This window comes from Microcaecilia unicolor, chromosome 2 (assembly GCF_901765095.1).
Source record: "Microcaecilia unicolor chromosome 2, aMicUni1.1, whole genome shotgun sequence".
NCBI classification, from domain to species: Eukaryota; Metazoa; Chordata; class Amphibia; order Gymnophiona; family Siphonopidae; genus Microcaecilia; species Microcaecilia unicolor.
In genome coordinates this window covers 66,435,643-66,450,071 of record NC_044032.1, presented here as the reverse complement: position 1 = coordinate 66,450,071, position 14,429 = coordinate 66,435,643, and the positions used below count along the sequence as shown (strand labels likewise).

The 14,429-nt window shown below is 52.6% G+C and overlaps 1 protein-coding gene across 1 annotated transcript in view; it reads left to right on the top strand.

Moving 5' to 3' along the window:
- The window catches only part of ZFR (zinc finger RNA binding protein), a 306,684-nt gene that overhangs the window by 149,066 nt on the left and 143,189 nt on the right, over positions 1 to 14,429 (top strand). Inside the window, 1 exon segment of the mRNA XM_030193005.1 lies at positions 6,571 to 6,690. Coding sequence (XP_030048865.1) covers positions 6,571 to 6,690 — 120 coding nt within the window.

The window sequence follows — 14,429 nt, the reverse complement described above, 5'->3', positions numbered from 1 at the left end:
CCATGTTGAACTGCAGGGGCCGTGCTCCATTTTGAAAAATGCCACTGAAGCTCCAGGCAGGGATCCTTGAAATCTCGATTTTGGGAGCCGGGCCGGTCTTCAGGGTCCTTCCCAGTGTTTTCCAGCAGCGCTCTTCCTTTCGCACTGATAAGTGAACATCTGAAGCCTCTGCTCATCATGGAACAGCGCCTCAAACCTCCCAATGAAGGTATTCTGGCCCATTCTGTGGGGAAGCAGATCGGGGGCTGGCTCTCCCTGTTTCTGCCAGAGTGGGTCAACATAACTGCAGACCAGTGGGTCCTCGATGTGGTGCAAGAAGGTTACAAGCTGGAATTTGACTCTCCCGTCACAGACATTTTTCTGGAGTCCCGCTGTGCCACGCACTCCAAACAGGCAGCAGTTTTAAGCACTTTGCAGGACCTCTTGCGGTTGGGGGCCATAGTGCCTGTGCCTCCTCCCGAAGATTTCAAGGGCCGCTATTCCATTTACTTGTGGTTTCAAAAAAAGGGTGGAACCTTTCGACCTATCCTTAATCTAAGTAAGGTCAACAAGTTCTTGCGGGTCCGATACTTTCGTGTGGAGATGTTGCGAGCTGTTATTGCGGCAATTCAACCTGGCAAGTTCTTGACTGCTCTCGACCTGCACATTCCAGTTTGGCAACCTCATCAGAAGTTCCTCAGGTTTGCAGATTTAAGATACTACCAGTCTCGAGCTCTCCCCTTTTTTGCGGAAGGAAGGGATGTGAGTACATCGCTATCTCGACGATTGGTTGATTCGAGTGACTTAAGTGCAGGAGAGTCATGTTGCCACCGACCGGGTTATTGCGCTCCTCCAGTCCTTGGGTTGGGTCATCAATAGGGCAAAGAGTCACCTTCTGCCGACTCAAACCTTGGAATATCTCAAGAGTGCATTTCGACACAAATTAAGTGAAGGTGTTTCTGCTGGATGATTGGCGGATCAAGCTGATTTCCCAGATCAAATCCATGCTTCGACTGCCCTGCCCCCACGTTTGGGACTATGTTCAGGTCCTGGGTTCCATGGCAAACACCCTGGAAGTGGTACCATGGGCGAGAGCTCACATGCATTCCCCTCCAGCTATTCCTGCTGAGCAGATGGTCACCGACTTCCCTGGACTATCAACGACGTCTGCCCTGGTCGAGCAGAGCCAGGAACAGCTTAGCGTGGTGGCTCCTACTGTCCAATTTGAAAAGGGCATGCTGTTGGCCCTCCCTCCCCCGAACTGGGTGGTGGTCGTGACAGATACCAGCCTCTCAGGTTGGGGAGCCCATTGTCTAGACTGAGTTGCTCAGGGGACTTGGACTCCGCTCGAGGCGGTTTGGCCCATAAATCAATTGGAGTTGAGAGCGGTGGTGAACGCCTTTACTGAGTTTTCAGGATCTACTGGAGGGCAAGGTGGTCCGAGTCTTATCAGACAACACTACAGCAGTGGCCTACATCAATCAACAGGGGAGCCCCTGCAGCTTACATCTAGCTGTAGAGACATCCCATCTGCTGGGCAATACTCAGGCGGATTTTCTCAGCTGGATTCTTTTGGATGCGGCAGAATAGGAGTTGTCCTCGGAAGTGTTCCGCCTGATTGTCAACGTTGGGGTTGCTGGTAATGGATCTCATGGCCATGCCAAGGTTCCCAGGTTCTTCAGCCTGAAAAGGCAACCCGGATCTGCAGGCCTCGATGCCCTGCTACAACCTTGGCCGAAGACAGGGCTTCTTTGTCTTTCCCCAGTGGCCGTTGATAGGGAGAGTTCTGTACCGGATTGCCCTTCATCTGGGACCAGTGGTGTTAGTGGCACCGGATTGGGCCTGACGACCTTGATATGCGGACCTGATTCGGTTGCTCAAAGGGCAACCATTTTGGCTACCGGTGACCCCGGATCTTCTCCATCAGGGTCTGGTCCGAATGGAAGATCCTTCCCACTTTGGTCTTACTACTCTTGAGAGGCAATGGTTGGGGAAGAAGAGTTATTCGGAGTCCGTTATTGCCACTCTTTTACAGGCTCTGAAACGGTCTACTGCTTATGCTCAAGTGTGAAAAACCTTTTTGGTGTGGTGTGATCAGCTCGGCGGGTCGCTTTTTTGTGGCTTTGATCTTGGTGATCTTGGCCTTCCTGAAGGATGGACTTCAAAAGGGTTTGGCCTATAATTTGCTTTGGGTTTAGGTAGCTGCCCTAGCGTATTTTAGGGGACGAATGGCCGGTTCGTCCCTGGCGGCTCACCCGGATGTGGTTCGTTTCTGTGGAAGGACCCTTCGCCCGCCCCTTCGACGGCTGTTCCCTTCTTGGCATTTAAACCTGGTGCTCTGCAGGTGCCGCCATTCGAGCCCATACATAAGGCTACAGAAAAAGATCTTACTCTTAAGATGGTATTTTTAGTAGCCATTACATCAGCTCAGCGGATTTCAGAACTTCAGGCTTTGTCTTGCCAGAATCCATGTCTGCAGTTTTCTGAAGCGGGAGTTTCGTCTTTTTTGCCTAAAGTAGTGTCTGCTTTCCACCTCAATCAAACCCTTTTTCTTCATTTTGGAAGGAGAATTATCCGGGGCAATTTGTGTGTCTTCGCGTGTTGGATGTGCGAAGGGTGCTTTTCCAGTATCTGCAAGTCTTTAATGACTAGTCGTTCTGATAACCTCTTTGTATCCTTTCTGGGCCCCGAAGGGGTGAGGCCGCCTCCAAAGCATCTATTGCTCGTTGGATAAGGAGGACCATCTCATTGGCGTACATTTTACATGGCCAGAACCCGCCTGCGGCACTAAAGCACATTCCACTCAAGCGCAGGCTACTTGGGCTTCCTGGCATACTTTCACCAAACACTATATATTGATGTGGCTGCACGGGGAAGATGCATGTTTTGGGACAGAGGTGTTGGTGCGGGGGGTGTTGGCTTCCGGCCTACATAGGGTACGCTTTGGTACATCCCACCAGTTCCTGGATTCATCTGCTGCAGGTGATAAGGAAGGGTAAAATTATGTCTTACCTGATAATTTTCTTTCCTTTAACCACAGCAGATGAATCCAGGATCCCTCCCTTTTAGCCGACTAATTTCTTTCTGCTGCACATTTTTTGACGTTGTCCAAATGTTTTCTCTGATGTAGATTCAGACAGGGACATGAGCACTGTATGGACTACAGTTCAAGAAATGAAGGATGTCGTCCTGGTTACATTATTTAGTTCTCCGTTGTTTGTTGTGAGGATGGTTTCTGAGTTCGTTATTTCTTCTAGTTTGCCTATTTTCACTTCTTCCAAATGATATATACTAACAGATGCAGGGGCTGGCCGTCTAGTATCACTGTCTTCAGTTCTGTTATTCTATCTCAACCTGCTGTAGACAGACATAACCCACCAATTCCTGGATTCATCTGCTGTGATTAAAGGAAGAAAATTATCAGGTAAGACATAATTTTACCTCCCCGCACTTCTGAACACAGTCAAGTAATATACTTATGTGACTGAACTGTTATCTTCAGAGAATATCTATTACAGGGACTTTGCTGTCACCATAGTTTACAAATATTTTTATGTACTCTGCACTGGAGGCATTTGAAAGGGCAGGTAAAATATCTAAGGGCTTCTTTTACAAAGCCTCGCTAGTGATTCCTGCATGGCAAATGAAAGGAAGCCCATTCAGGTCCTGTGGGCGGTCCTCATCATTTGCCTCATGGCTTTCGCTAGCACGGCTTTGTAAAGAGGCTTTTAATAAATAATTTGAATGCATCCAAGTTTTCTTGTTACGAGGTAATTTAAGTCATCCTATGAAACTCATTTCCATAGGCCTTTCTTTCTGGTGGATAAGAGTAACAAGGCTCAGAAATAAACTGAAGTATTTTATATAAGATAGGTTAATCATAGATTATTAAATATAAGTCATATTGGGTTCCATACACTCTAAATCAAGTGCTAGATATCAGGCATGAATGATGGAAGTGAGCTGCTGTGATTTTGCAAGCACCTGCTACTTAGCGCTACTTTTAGAAATAGGATGCCAGTTTAGATGAAACCTTCATTCTTATCTAGTCTGGTTGTTATTATTTATTGTAACTTATAACACACACATACAGAAAGGGAGTCTTTTACTAATAGCACAGACTAATGGAGCTTGCAGTAAATAATGCATGTTAACAGCATTAACACTTTTTTACTGATAGTAAATTACCTCCCAAATGCTCTGAAAGAGGGGCAGTCATGAAAACATAACCTTCATCTTTCTTATGAAGATTAGAAGAAGATACTCAAATTGTTCAAGTAGACATATAGATTGAAAGCGTAAACAATCTGTATATAATGGTCAATCTGCCTCCCTGGATGGCTGGCTGGCTGGGTTCGTAACCATATGCAAATAACGTATACGTAATCTGCTCACCTCCAGCCTTCCCTTCCCTCTGTGTCCGCCCTCGCGGAAAGAGGAAATTACGTCAGAGGAGGGCAGGCCACTGAGAGAGAGGGGAAGGCTTGGAGGCAAGCCGAGCCTGCCGTTTTCACTGACGCTGCTGCGACTTCAGGTAAAATGTAAGGGAAAGGAGGGCTGTTGTGGGAGAAGAGGGCGGGCAGATGAGGGCAGGTGGGGGTGGGATGAGTCACTGGACGGGGAGGGGAGAATTGCTGGACATGGAGGGGAGGGGGAGAGAATCGCTGGAACATGGAGGGGAGGGGAGAATCGCCTGGACATGGAGAGGAGTACAGGGGAGAGATGCGAAATCGCTTAGACGAGAGCCTTTCTAGGGCCTGTTTCATTTTTGGAGAAACGGTCTTTTTTTTTTTTTTTTTTGCTTGTATGTAAATACTAGTAAAAAAAGGCCCGTTTCTGACACAAATGAAACGGACGCTAGCAAGGTTTTCCTCGGAGTGTGTATGTTTGGGAGAGTGTATGTGAGAGGACTGTTTGAGAGTCAGAGTGAAAGTGTGAGTCCAATCCATGCTCCTCTGTCACCTGGCCCCTCCATTCATCCCTATCCAGCAATTCCGCTCTCTCCCTGAGGCCTGCCTGTATAATCCATATGCATCCATGGCCATCTGTCCCTCCATTCATCCCTATCCAGCAATTCCCTCTCCCTGAGTCCTGCCCTCCAGTCCATGCCCCATCCATGGTCCTTTGTCCCCTGCCTCCCAATCCATGGCCATCCATGCTCCTCTGTCCCCTGCCGCCTCCATTCATCCTTTTCCAGCAAGTCCCCTCTCTCCCTTCCATGACCCCCCCCCTTCGCATCCATGCTCCTCTCTCTCCCATGTGCCAGCCTGGCCCGCCCTCTTCCCCCCCCCCCCCCCCCCCTTCGCATCCATTCTGTCGTTCTCCCCTGCCCTCCCGCTCCCATTGTTGTACTTTACTGGCCACCCTCTTCTCTCCCTCCAACATGCGTGTTCTTGTCTTTTTCTTGTTTTTAATTTACCTCCGTGGCGGTTCCGGCAGCGAAGCGTCAGGGAAGGAGGCGGTGCTCCCAACGTGTAGGTTCCCTTCGCTGTGTTCCGCCTTCTTTTGACGTCATCCTTGACATCAGAAGAAGGCGGAACACATGGAAGGGAAGGCTAGACGTCGGGAGCGCCGCCTCCTTCCCTGACGCTTTGCTGTCCGAACGATGCGATTGGTGAGTGTCATTGCTCCGCCCTCGACGTCATCACGTTTGACGCGTGGGCGGGGCAGACACAATGCGATCTCACCCCCTTCACTTTGCTAAGAGAGGCTTCATTAGAACGTTGGAGGTGCGTTTTATATAGAGAGATGTAGAACTATAAAACCACCAAAAATGTTATTCTACAGTCATCTAGCAGGCTTGTTATTAGAGTTTTGTTTCATGTTGCAATTCAAAGAATCTGTCACGAGTTTTGTGACCTTTAAGGTTTTGAAACTTACAATAAAACTGTCTTTGAGCCCATTCATTTTCATAGAGTGCAGTGATCATGAATTTAGCAGTGTATTTTTTATTGGTCAAAACATAATATTATTTTTCAGCATGCATACTTTTTTTTATAAGTACCTGGTCACATACCTATGCCTGTTTTTGATCTGAAATCTCCTTAGGTTTTTTTTTTTTTTTTTTAATCCCTGACCATTTTGCCTGTCTACAGCCCTTCCTCTCTAGGTACATATATATCCCTTTACTCCAAATCTTTCCATCAGCTTCCTGTTCAGATTCCATTCTGACTGTTTTGCTGTCTGTCCCTGTTTGGAGGCGGAGAGAAGTGGCAAGTTATTCCTATTCGTTATGTCCTGGTTATCTAGAAAGTTTTGCTTTGCATTTGCCCAGCTACTGATTTCTTTCCCTTCCCTTCTCTCAGACCTTCCTTTTCCATATAGTTTCCTTACTGTTCCCTAAAACTTTCTAGTCCTGATTAATGACACTTCACTTAAATCCTTAAGGAGCTTCTAGGCTTAGCTGCTGCTTTGAGTTAAGAATTTAGACAAGCAGTAGGAGCAGAGATCGGGTGTGTATTTCTTTTTATTTTGTGCTATACCAAGTGGTGTTCAAGGCTCTAGTGATCATATCAATTGAATGGCTTACTGGGCTGAGGCACCATTGTTCATTATGTGTTGCATTAAATTTGGTTATTTTTTATTTTCAAGGTACGCAATGATGAAGGGAAAGTGATTAGGTTCCATTGCAAACTTTGTGAATGTAGCTTCAATGATCCTAATGCCAAGGAGATGCATCTCAAGGGAAGAAGGCACAGACTACAATATAAAGTAAGTTTTATGCATAACTTGGATGCAGTGATTCGTAGCTTGATACACAAGACTTCGTTAGAATGAGTGCTCTGTTTCTGCAAAGACTTGACGTTCACAAACATGAGTGACATCTGACAGAGCTATTTCTGAAACAGTGAGTAGTGAGTTATTAGAGCTTTCCAACATGCTCTTCTGAGAATGTGCATGATATCCCACTTCAGAGTCTTGTGAGGTAACTTCAGTGGGTTTTTTTTTTCCTGTGGACAAGGTCAGGATTAGGGGATGGTAACCAAAGCAGTTGCCCTGTGCTCCCATGACTGCCTCAAACTGAAGGAGATATAACCTACAGATGGGCTTTCAAACCTCGTCCCCATCTTCTACCCTGACCCTGCATGTCTAATTACTAGCCCTGCTTGTTGAGCTTAACAGTTGTTTCCATATCATCATGCTGATCAATCCATAGACTGGTGGGTTGTGTCCATCTACCAGCAGGTGGAGATAGAGAGCAATCCTTTTGCCTCCCTATATGTGGTCATGTGCTGCCGGAAACTCCCCAGTATGTTCTCTATCTCAGCAGGTGGTGGTCACACACAGCAGCAGCTCTGGCTAGGTCTCCCAAGCCTAATTTTTAGGTTTTGTTGAGTACCTGGGGTTGAGGGCTCTTCTTGAGCAAGTGCAAACCTGGTGGCGCCAGGTCCCTCCTTTTCTCCCCCCTCCCGCTGGCTCCGTTAAAAAAAAAAAAAAAAATTTTTGGACGTCCTTAAAGGCGTTTATTTCGACGTTTATTTAAACGTTTATTGCAGCTACTCAATGGGACACCAGGTCGTTACAGCTCGGAGCGAGAAGCAGGTAATTTTTACCTTCTTATAGCGGGCAGGGTGTTCCCCGATCGATCTCCACGTGGCCTATGGCGTCGGAGGGCGCAAAGAATCACTCCCCGGACCGCGTGTGATGCGGGGATGCGGGGGTCTTATAAAGTCTGATTCGCCCTTGTTGGGTGTCAGTTCGGAGGCCGGTCAGTGTCCCGGGTCTTCCTCTGGTGCGGCGGTTTTTCCCGCCATAAACGCCCATCCCCCGCTGCTCGCCTCCGCCATCTTGGCCGGCCACTCTGCTCGGACGGCTTCTTCTTGGGCCGCCCTTGATTTGGGCGATGGCAAAAAGCGGCTAAAGTTAAGCGCCGTTCTTCCCGCGCGGCTCCTTCGCGGAGTGTCGCGCCGGACGCCATCTTGGATGCGCAGCATGTTTCTCCCCCGCTCTTGCGAGCGCCGGTTGAGGGTGCGTCTAGGGCTGTGGCCCAGGCTGCTGAAGTGCACAGTCTGGGGGGTTTCTCCCCCGAGTTTATTTTGCTACTGCATCAGGCCTTCCTTATGCAAAACGCTGCCCCTTCTCCCTTGTCCGATAAAGGGGTTGAGGCCCCCGGAAGTAAACGCTCTCGGGTGGATTCCCAGGCCTTAGAGGACTCTGTTTCCTCTGATGTAGATGAGGGCAGCGTATCTGAGTTCTCCCAACGGTCCTTTGGGATTCCTTGGAGGAGACGGATTCCCGCTCGGATGGAGCGGATGACCCCTCTGCAGCGCGGATCTTTCGCTCAGAGGATTTGCCCAACCTGTTAGTGCAGGCCATGAGCATTTTGAAGATTTCCTCTCCAGAGGACGTCTCTCCCTCAGCCCCTGTTGGCTCCGCCATTATGCTGGGGACGAAGCGCCCGCCTAGAACCTTCCACGTGCATGATGCCATGCACACCTTAATTTCGGCTCAATGGGATGTCCCGGAAGCGAGCCTCAAAGTGGCTAGGGCTATGTCCCGCCTCTATCCTTTGCCTGAAAGTGAACGGGAGGCCTTTCTTTGGCCTACCGTGGATTCTTTAATCACTGCGGTGACTAAGAAAACGGCGTTGCCGGTGGAAGGTGGCAAGGCCCTAAAGGACGCCCAAGACAGAAGATTGGAGGCGGCCTTAAGGTCGTCCTTCGAGGCGGCTGCCTTAAGTTTGCAGGCCTCAGTTTGCGGCTCCTATGTGGCCAGGGCGTGCCTCACGATTGTGCAGCGGGCTTCCCCCTCGGATCCTTCCTTGAGGGCTGATTGGCCGGCCCTGGAATCGGGCTTGGCTTATTTAGCAGACTTACTGTATGATGTCTTGAGAGCCTCGGCTAAAGGTATGGCTCAGACAGTCTCTGTGCGGCGGTGGCTTTGGCTGAAACATTGGTCTGCTGACCACGCCTCTAAGTCCCGCCTGGCTAAGTTGCCTTTTAAAGGCAAGCTGCTCTTTGGGGTCGAGCTGGACAAAATTGTGACAGATCTCGGCACATCTAAGGGCAAGAGGTTACCAGAGGTCAGGGCTCGGGCCAGTGCTCGCCCCAGTATCTCCAGAGGACGGTTTCAGGAAGCCCGTCGGTACCGCCCGGGCAAGTAGGGCTCCTCTGCCCCCTCTTCCTTCAAGAGGAATTTCTCCCCCAAGCAGCATTCCTTTCGCAGAGACCGCCGTCCCGGAGGTGCGCCCTCCGGTCCTCCCCCAGGGTCTCGTACCCAATGACGGGGTCCTGGTCCATGGCCCAGTGCAGATTGGAGGACGCCTGTCCTCGTTTCTGGGCGAGTGGACCAGGGTAACTTCAGACGCTTGGGTGCTGGAAGTCATCAGAGACTGCTACAAGCTAGAGTTCTGCCGACCCTTAAGAGACGGGTTTGTACTCTCTCCCTGCAAGTCTCCGGTCAAAGCTGTGGCAGTGCAGCAGACCTTGGACAATCTGATCCACCTGGGTGCAGTCGTTCCGGTGCCAGAAAATCAGCTTGGCAAGGGACGTTACTCCATTTACTTTGTGGTACCAAAGAAAGGAGGTTCTGTCCGGCCTATCCTCGACCTCAAAGGGGTCAATCGGGCCTTGAAAGTTCGGCACTTTCGCATGGAGTCTCTCCGCTCTGTTATAGCGGCAGTGAAGGCAGGGGAGTTCCTGGCATCCTTGGACATCAAGGAAGCGTACTTGCATATTCTCCGAGGACAAGCAGGCTGCTTGTTCTCACGACTGGGGTGACGTCCGCGGCAGCCCCCACCAACCGGAAAAGGCTTCGCGGGACGGTCGGCACGCAGGGCACGCCCACCGCGCATGCGCGGCCGTCTTCCCGCCCTGTGCGCGACCGCTCCCGCCAGTTCCTTTTTTTTCTGCGTCTGGAGAGAGTCGTGCTTTGCCGCTCTCTCTGCTTTCAGCCGCCGGAAAGTCGATCGCGTTTACGCGGATCGTTGTTTTTTCTATTTAGTTTTTGTTACCGCCCGGTTTCCTTTTCTTTTTCAAAAAAAAAAAAAACCTGAGCGTGTGGAGCACGCGCTCCCTTTTTCCCTCGTTTCCAGCGGGGACGCCGCGTTGCGGCCTAGTGGCCGCACGGTCGTTTTCTTTTTTCGAGGTGTGATTTTCGCCACCATTGACGACTTTGACTTCGCCGACGCGATTTTTCCGTCGATGTCCTCGAAGGTCCCGAGTGGATTTAAAAAGTGTGGTCGCTGCGGCCGGCCGATCTCGCAGACCGACACCCACGCTTGGTGCCTCCAGTGCCTCGGGCCGGAGCACAATATCAAGTCGTGTTCCCTGTGTCTCGGTCTCCGGAAACGGACTCAAGTTGCGAGGCAAGTTCTGCGGGACCGTCTTTTTGGAACTTGCGCCGGCCCGTCGACCTCGACGGCATCGGTATCGACGCCCGGTCCTTCGGTACCGGTATCGATGCCCGAGACATCGGCACCGATGGCATCGACCCAGGAGAACAGGTCCCGTCGGCCCGCCGGTCCGCCGGCGAGGGTGGAGGTGAGCGGCCGCGTGGGCAGTCGGCCCCGGTCACTCCCTCAGCCCGTGGTCCACGGGACCGAACCCTGTCTGACCCGGCTCCTCGAGACCGAGGGGGATCGTCCTCCTCCTCCTCCATACCTCCCGGCGCCGGTGACGCGCATCGAAAGAAGGACAAGAAGCGTCGTCACCGGTCGCCCTCGGTGCATCCGGACATCGGAGAGGAGGCGACGCCGAAGCGTCATCGCCGAGAGGAGAGGTCCCCGTCGGTTGTGGAGGTACCGACGCGTCAGGGGTCCGGCACCTCGGTGCCGTCTCCTGGCCCCCATCAGCTTCTGGCACCGACACCCCTACCGGCCCCACCGCCTTTCCCGGCAGCGGGCCTGGACGAGTGCCTCAGAGCCATCCTTCCGGGGATCCTGGAAGGGCTGATGCGCCAGGCTGTGCCGGGAAGCTCTAGCCTGGCGCCGGGGCCGTCGACACCGCCGCCGCTTGCGGCGCCGGTCTCGACCGCCACGCAGGTGGAGTCCCCGTCGACGTCGATGGAGGGAGCTCCGTCCCCGCCGACGCGGGAGTCCACCGCTCGACGACACCGAGACCTCGGTGCCTCGACGTCGAGCCGGGCCCGGTTCAGGACTCAGCTACATGAGCTTATGTCCGATACCGAGGATGAGGCCTCGTGGGGGGAAGAGGAGGACCCTAGATATTTCTCCTCAGAGGAGTCTACGGGCCTTCCCTCGGACCCCACGCCTTCACCGGAGAGGAAGCTCTCACCTCCGGAGAGTCTCTCCTTTGCCTCCTTTGTGCGGGATATGTCTATTAGAATTCCCTTTCCCGTGGTCTCTGTGGAAGAGCCGAGGGCCGAGATGCTCGAGGTCCTCGACTATCCATCACCACCTAGAGAGTCCTCCACGGTGCCGCTGCACAATGTCCTCAAGGAGACACTGCTTCGGAACTGGGTGCGACCGTTAACTAACCCCACCATTCCCAAGAAAGCAGAGTCCCAGTACAGGATCCACTCTGACCCAGAGTTAATGCGGCCCAACTGCCCATGACTCGGCGGTCGTGGATTCTGCTCTCAAGAGGGCACGGAGTTCGAGGGATACTGCCTCGGCGCCCCCGGGGCGGGAGTCTCGCACTCTGGACTCGTTTGGGAGGAAGGCCTACCAATCCTCCATGCTCGTGACCCGCATCCAGTCATACCTGCTCTATATGAGCATCCACATGCGGACTAATGTGCAACAACTGGCGGACCTGGTCGATAAGCTCCCGCCGGAGCAGTCCAGGCCTTATCAGGAGGTGGTCAGGCAGCTGAAGGCGTGCAGAAAGTTCCTGTCCAGGGGTATCTATGACACCTGTGACGTGGCATCTCGTGCTGCGGCCCAAGGTATAGTGATGCGCAGGCTCTCATGGCTGCGTGCCTCTGACTTGGACAACCGCACCCAGCAGAGACTGGCCGACGTCCCTTGCCGGGGGGATAACATTTTTGGTGAGAAGGTCGAGCAGCTGGTGGACCAACTGCATCAGCGGGAAACCGCCCTCGACAAGCTCTCCCACCGGGCGCCTTCAGCATCCACCTCAGCAGGTGGACGTTTTTCCCGGGCCCGGCAGGCTGCGCCCTATTCTTTTGCAAAGCGTAGGTACAACCAGCCGGCCCGAAGGCCTCGCCAGGCACAGGGACAGCCCCAGCGCGCTCGTTCTCGTCAACAGCGTGCGCCTAAGCAGCCCCTGCGCCTCCACAGCAAAAGCCGGGGACGGGCTTTTGACTGGATCCTCGGGAACATAGCCGCCCTCAAAGTGTCCGTACCGGACGATCTGCCGGTCGGGGGGAGGTTAAGTTTTTTTCACCAAAGGTGGCCTCTCATAACCTCCGACCAGTGGGTTCTCCAAATAGTGCGGTGCGGATACGCCCTGAATTTGGCCTCCCTGCCTCCAAATTGTCCTCCGGGAGCTCAATCTTTCAGCTCCCATCACAAGCAGGTACTTGCAGAGGAACTCTCCGCCCTTCTCAGCGCCAATGCGGTCGAGCCCGTACCGCCCGGGCAGGAAGGGCAGGGATTCTATTCCAGGTACTTCCTTGTGGAAAAGAAAACAGGGGGGATGCGTCCCATCCTAGACCTGAGAGGCCTGAACAAATTCCTGGTCAAAGAAAAGTTCAGGATGCTTTCCTTGGGCACCCTTCTGCCAATGATTCAGAAAAACGATTGGCTATGTTCCCTGGATTTAAAGGACGCATATACTCACATACCGATACTGCCAGCTCACAGACAGTATCTCAGATTCCGCCTGGGCGCACGGCACTTTCAGTATTGTGTGCTGCCCTTTGGGCTCGCCTCTGCCCCACGAGTGTTTACCAAGTGCCTCGTGGTGGTAGCGGCCTACCTACGCAAGCTGGGAGTGCACGTGTTCCCATATCTCGACGATTGGCTGGTCAAGAACACCTCGGAGGCGGGAGCCCTCCGGTCTATGCAGTGCACTACTCGACTTCTGGAGCTGCTGGGGTTTGTGATAAATTACCCAAAGTCCCATCTCCAGCCAACACAGTCTCTGGAATTCATAGGAGCTCTGCTGAATGCCCAGACGGCTCAGGCCTACCTTCCCGAAGCGAGGGCCACCAATCTCCTGGCCCTGGCTTCGCAGACCAGAGCGTCTCAGCAGGTCACAGCTCGGCAGATGTTGAGACTTCTGGGTCATATGGCCTCCACAGTTCATGTGACTCCCATGGCTCGTCTTCACATGAGATCTGCTCAGTGGACCCTAGCTTCCCAGTGGTTCCAAGCCACCGGGAATCTAGAAGATGTCATCTGCCTCTCCACCAGTTGCCGCACTTCACTGCTCTGGTGGACCATCCGGACCAATTTGACCCTGGGACGTCCATTCCAAATTCCGCAGCCCACGAAAGTGCTGACGACGGATGCATCTCGCCTGGGGTGGGGAGCTCATGTCGATGGGCTTCACACCCAGGGTCTGTGGTCCCTCCAGGAAAAGGATCTGCAGATCAACCTCCTGGAGCTCCGAGCGATCTGGAACGCACTGAAGGCTTTCAGAGATCGGCTGTACTACCAAATTATCCAAATTCGGACAGACAATCAGGTTGCAATGTATTACGTCAACAAGCAGGGGGGCACCGGATCTCGCCCCCTGTGTCAGGAAGCCGTCGGGATGTGGCGTTGGGCGTGCCGGTTCGGCATGCTCCTCCAAGCCACGTACCTGGCAGGCGTAAACAACAGTCTGGCCGACAGACTGAGCAGAGTCATGCAACCGCACGAGTGGTCGCTCCATTCCAGAGTGGTACGCAAGATCTTCCGAGAGTGGGGCACCCCCTCGGTGGATCTTTTCGCCTCTCAGACCAACCACAAGCTGCCTCTGTTCTGTACCAGACTTCAGACACACGGCAGGCTAGCGTCAGATGCCTTTCTCCTTCATTGGGGGACCGGCCTCCTGTATGCTTATCCTCCCATACCTTTGGTGGGGAAGACCTTACTGAAGCTCAAGCAAGACCGCGGCACCATGATTCTGATAGCGCCCTTTTGGCCCCGTCAGATCTGGTTCCCTCTTCTTCTGGAGTTGTCCTCAGAAGAACCGTGGAGATTGGAGTGTTTTCCGACTCTCATTTCGCAGAACGACGGAGCGTTGCTGCACCCCAACCTTCAATCCCTGGCTCTCACGGCCTGGATGTTGAGGGCGTAGACTTCGCTGCGTTGGGTCTGTCTGAGGGTGTCTCCGGGTCTTGCTTGCCTCTAGGAAGGATTCCACTAAAAAGGGTTACTTTTTCAAGTGGAGGAGGTTTGTCGTTTGGTGTGAGAGCAAGGCCCTAGAACCTCGTTCTTGCCCTGCACAGAACCTGCTTGAATACCTTCTGCACTTATCAGAGTCTGGCCTCAAGACCAACTCAGTAAGGAATCACCTTAGTGCGATTAGTGCTTACCATTATCGTGTGGAAGGTAAAGCCATCTCTGGAGAGCCTTTAGTCGTTCGATTCATGAGAGG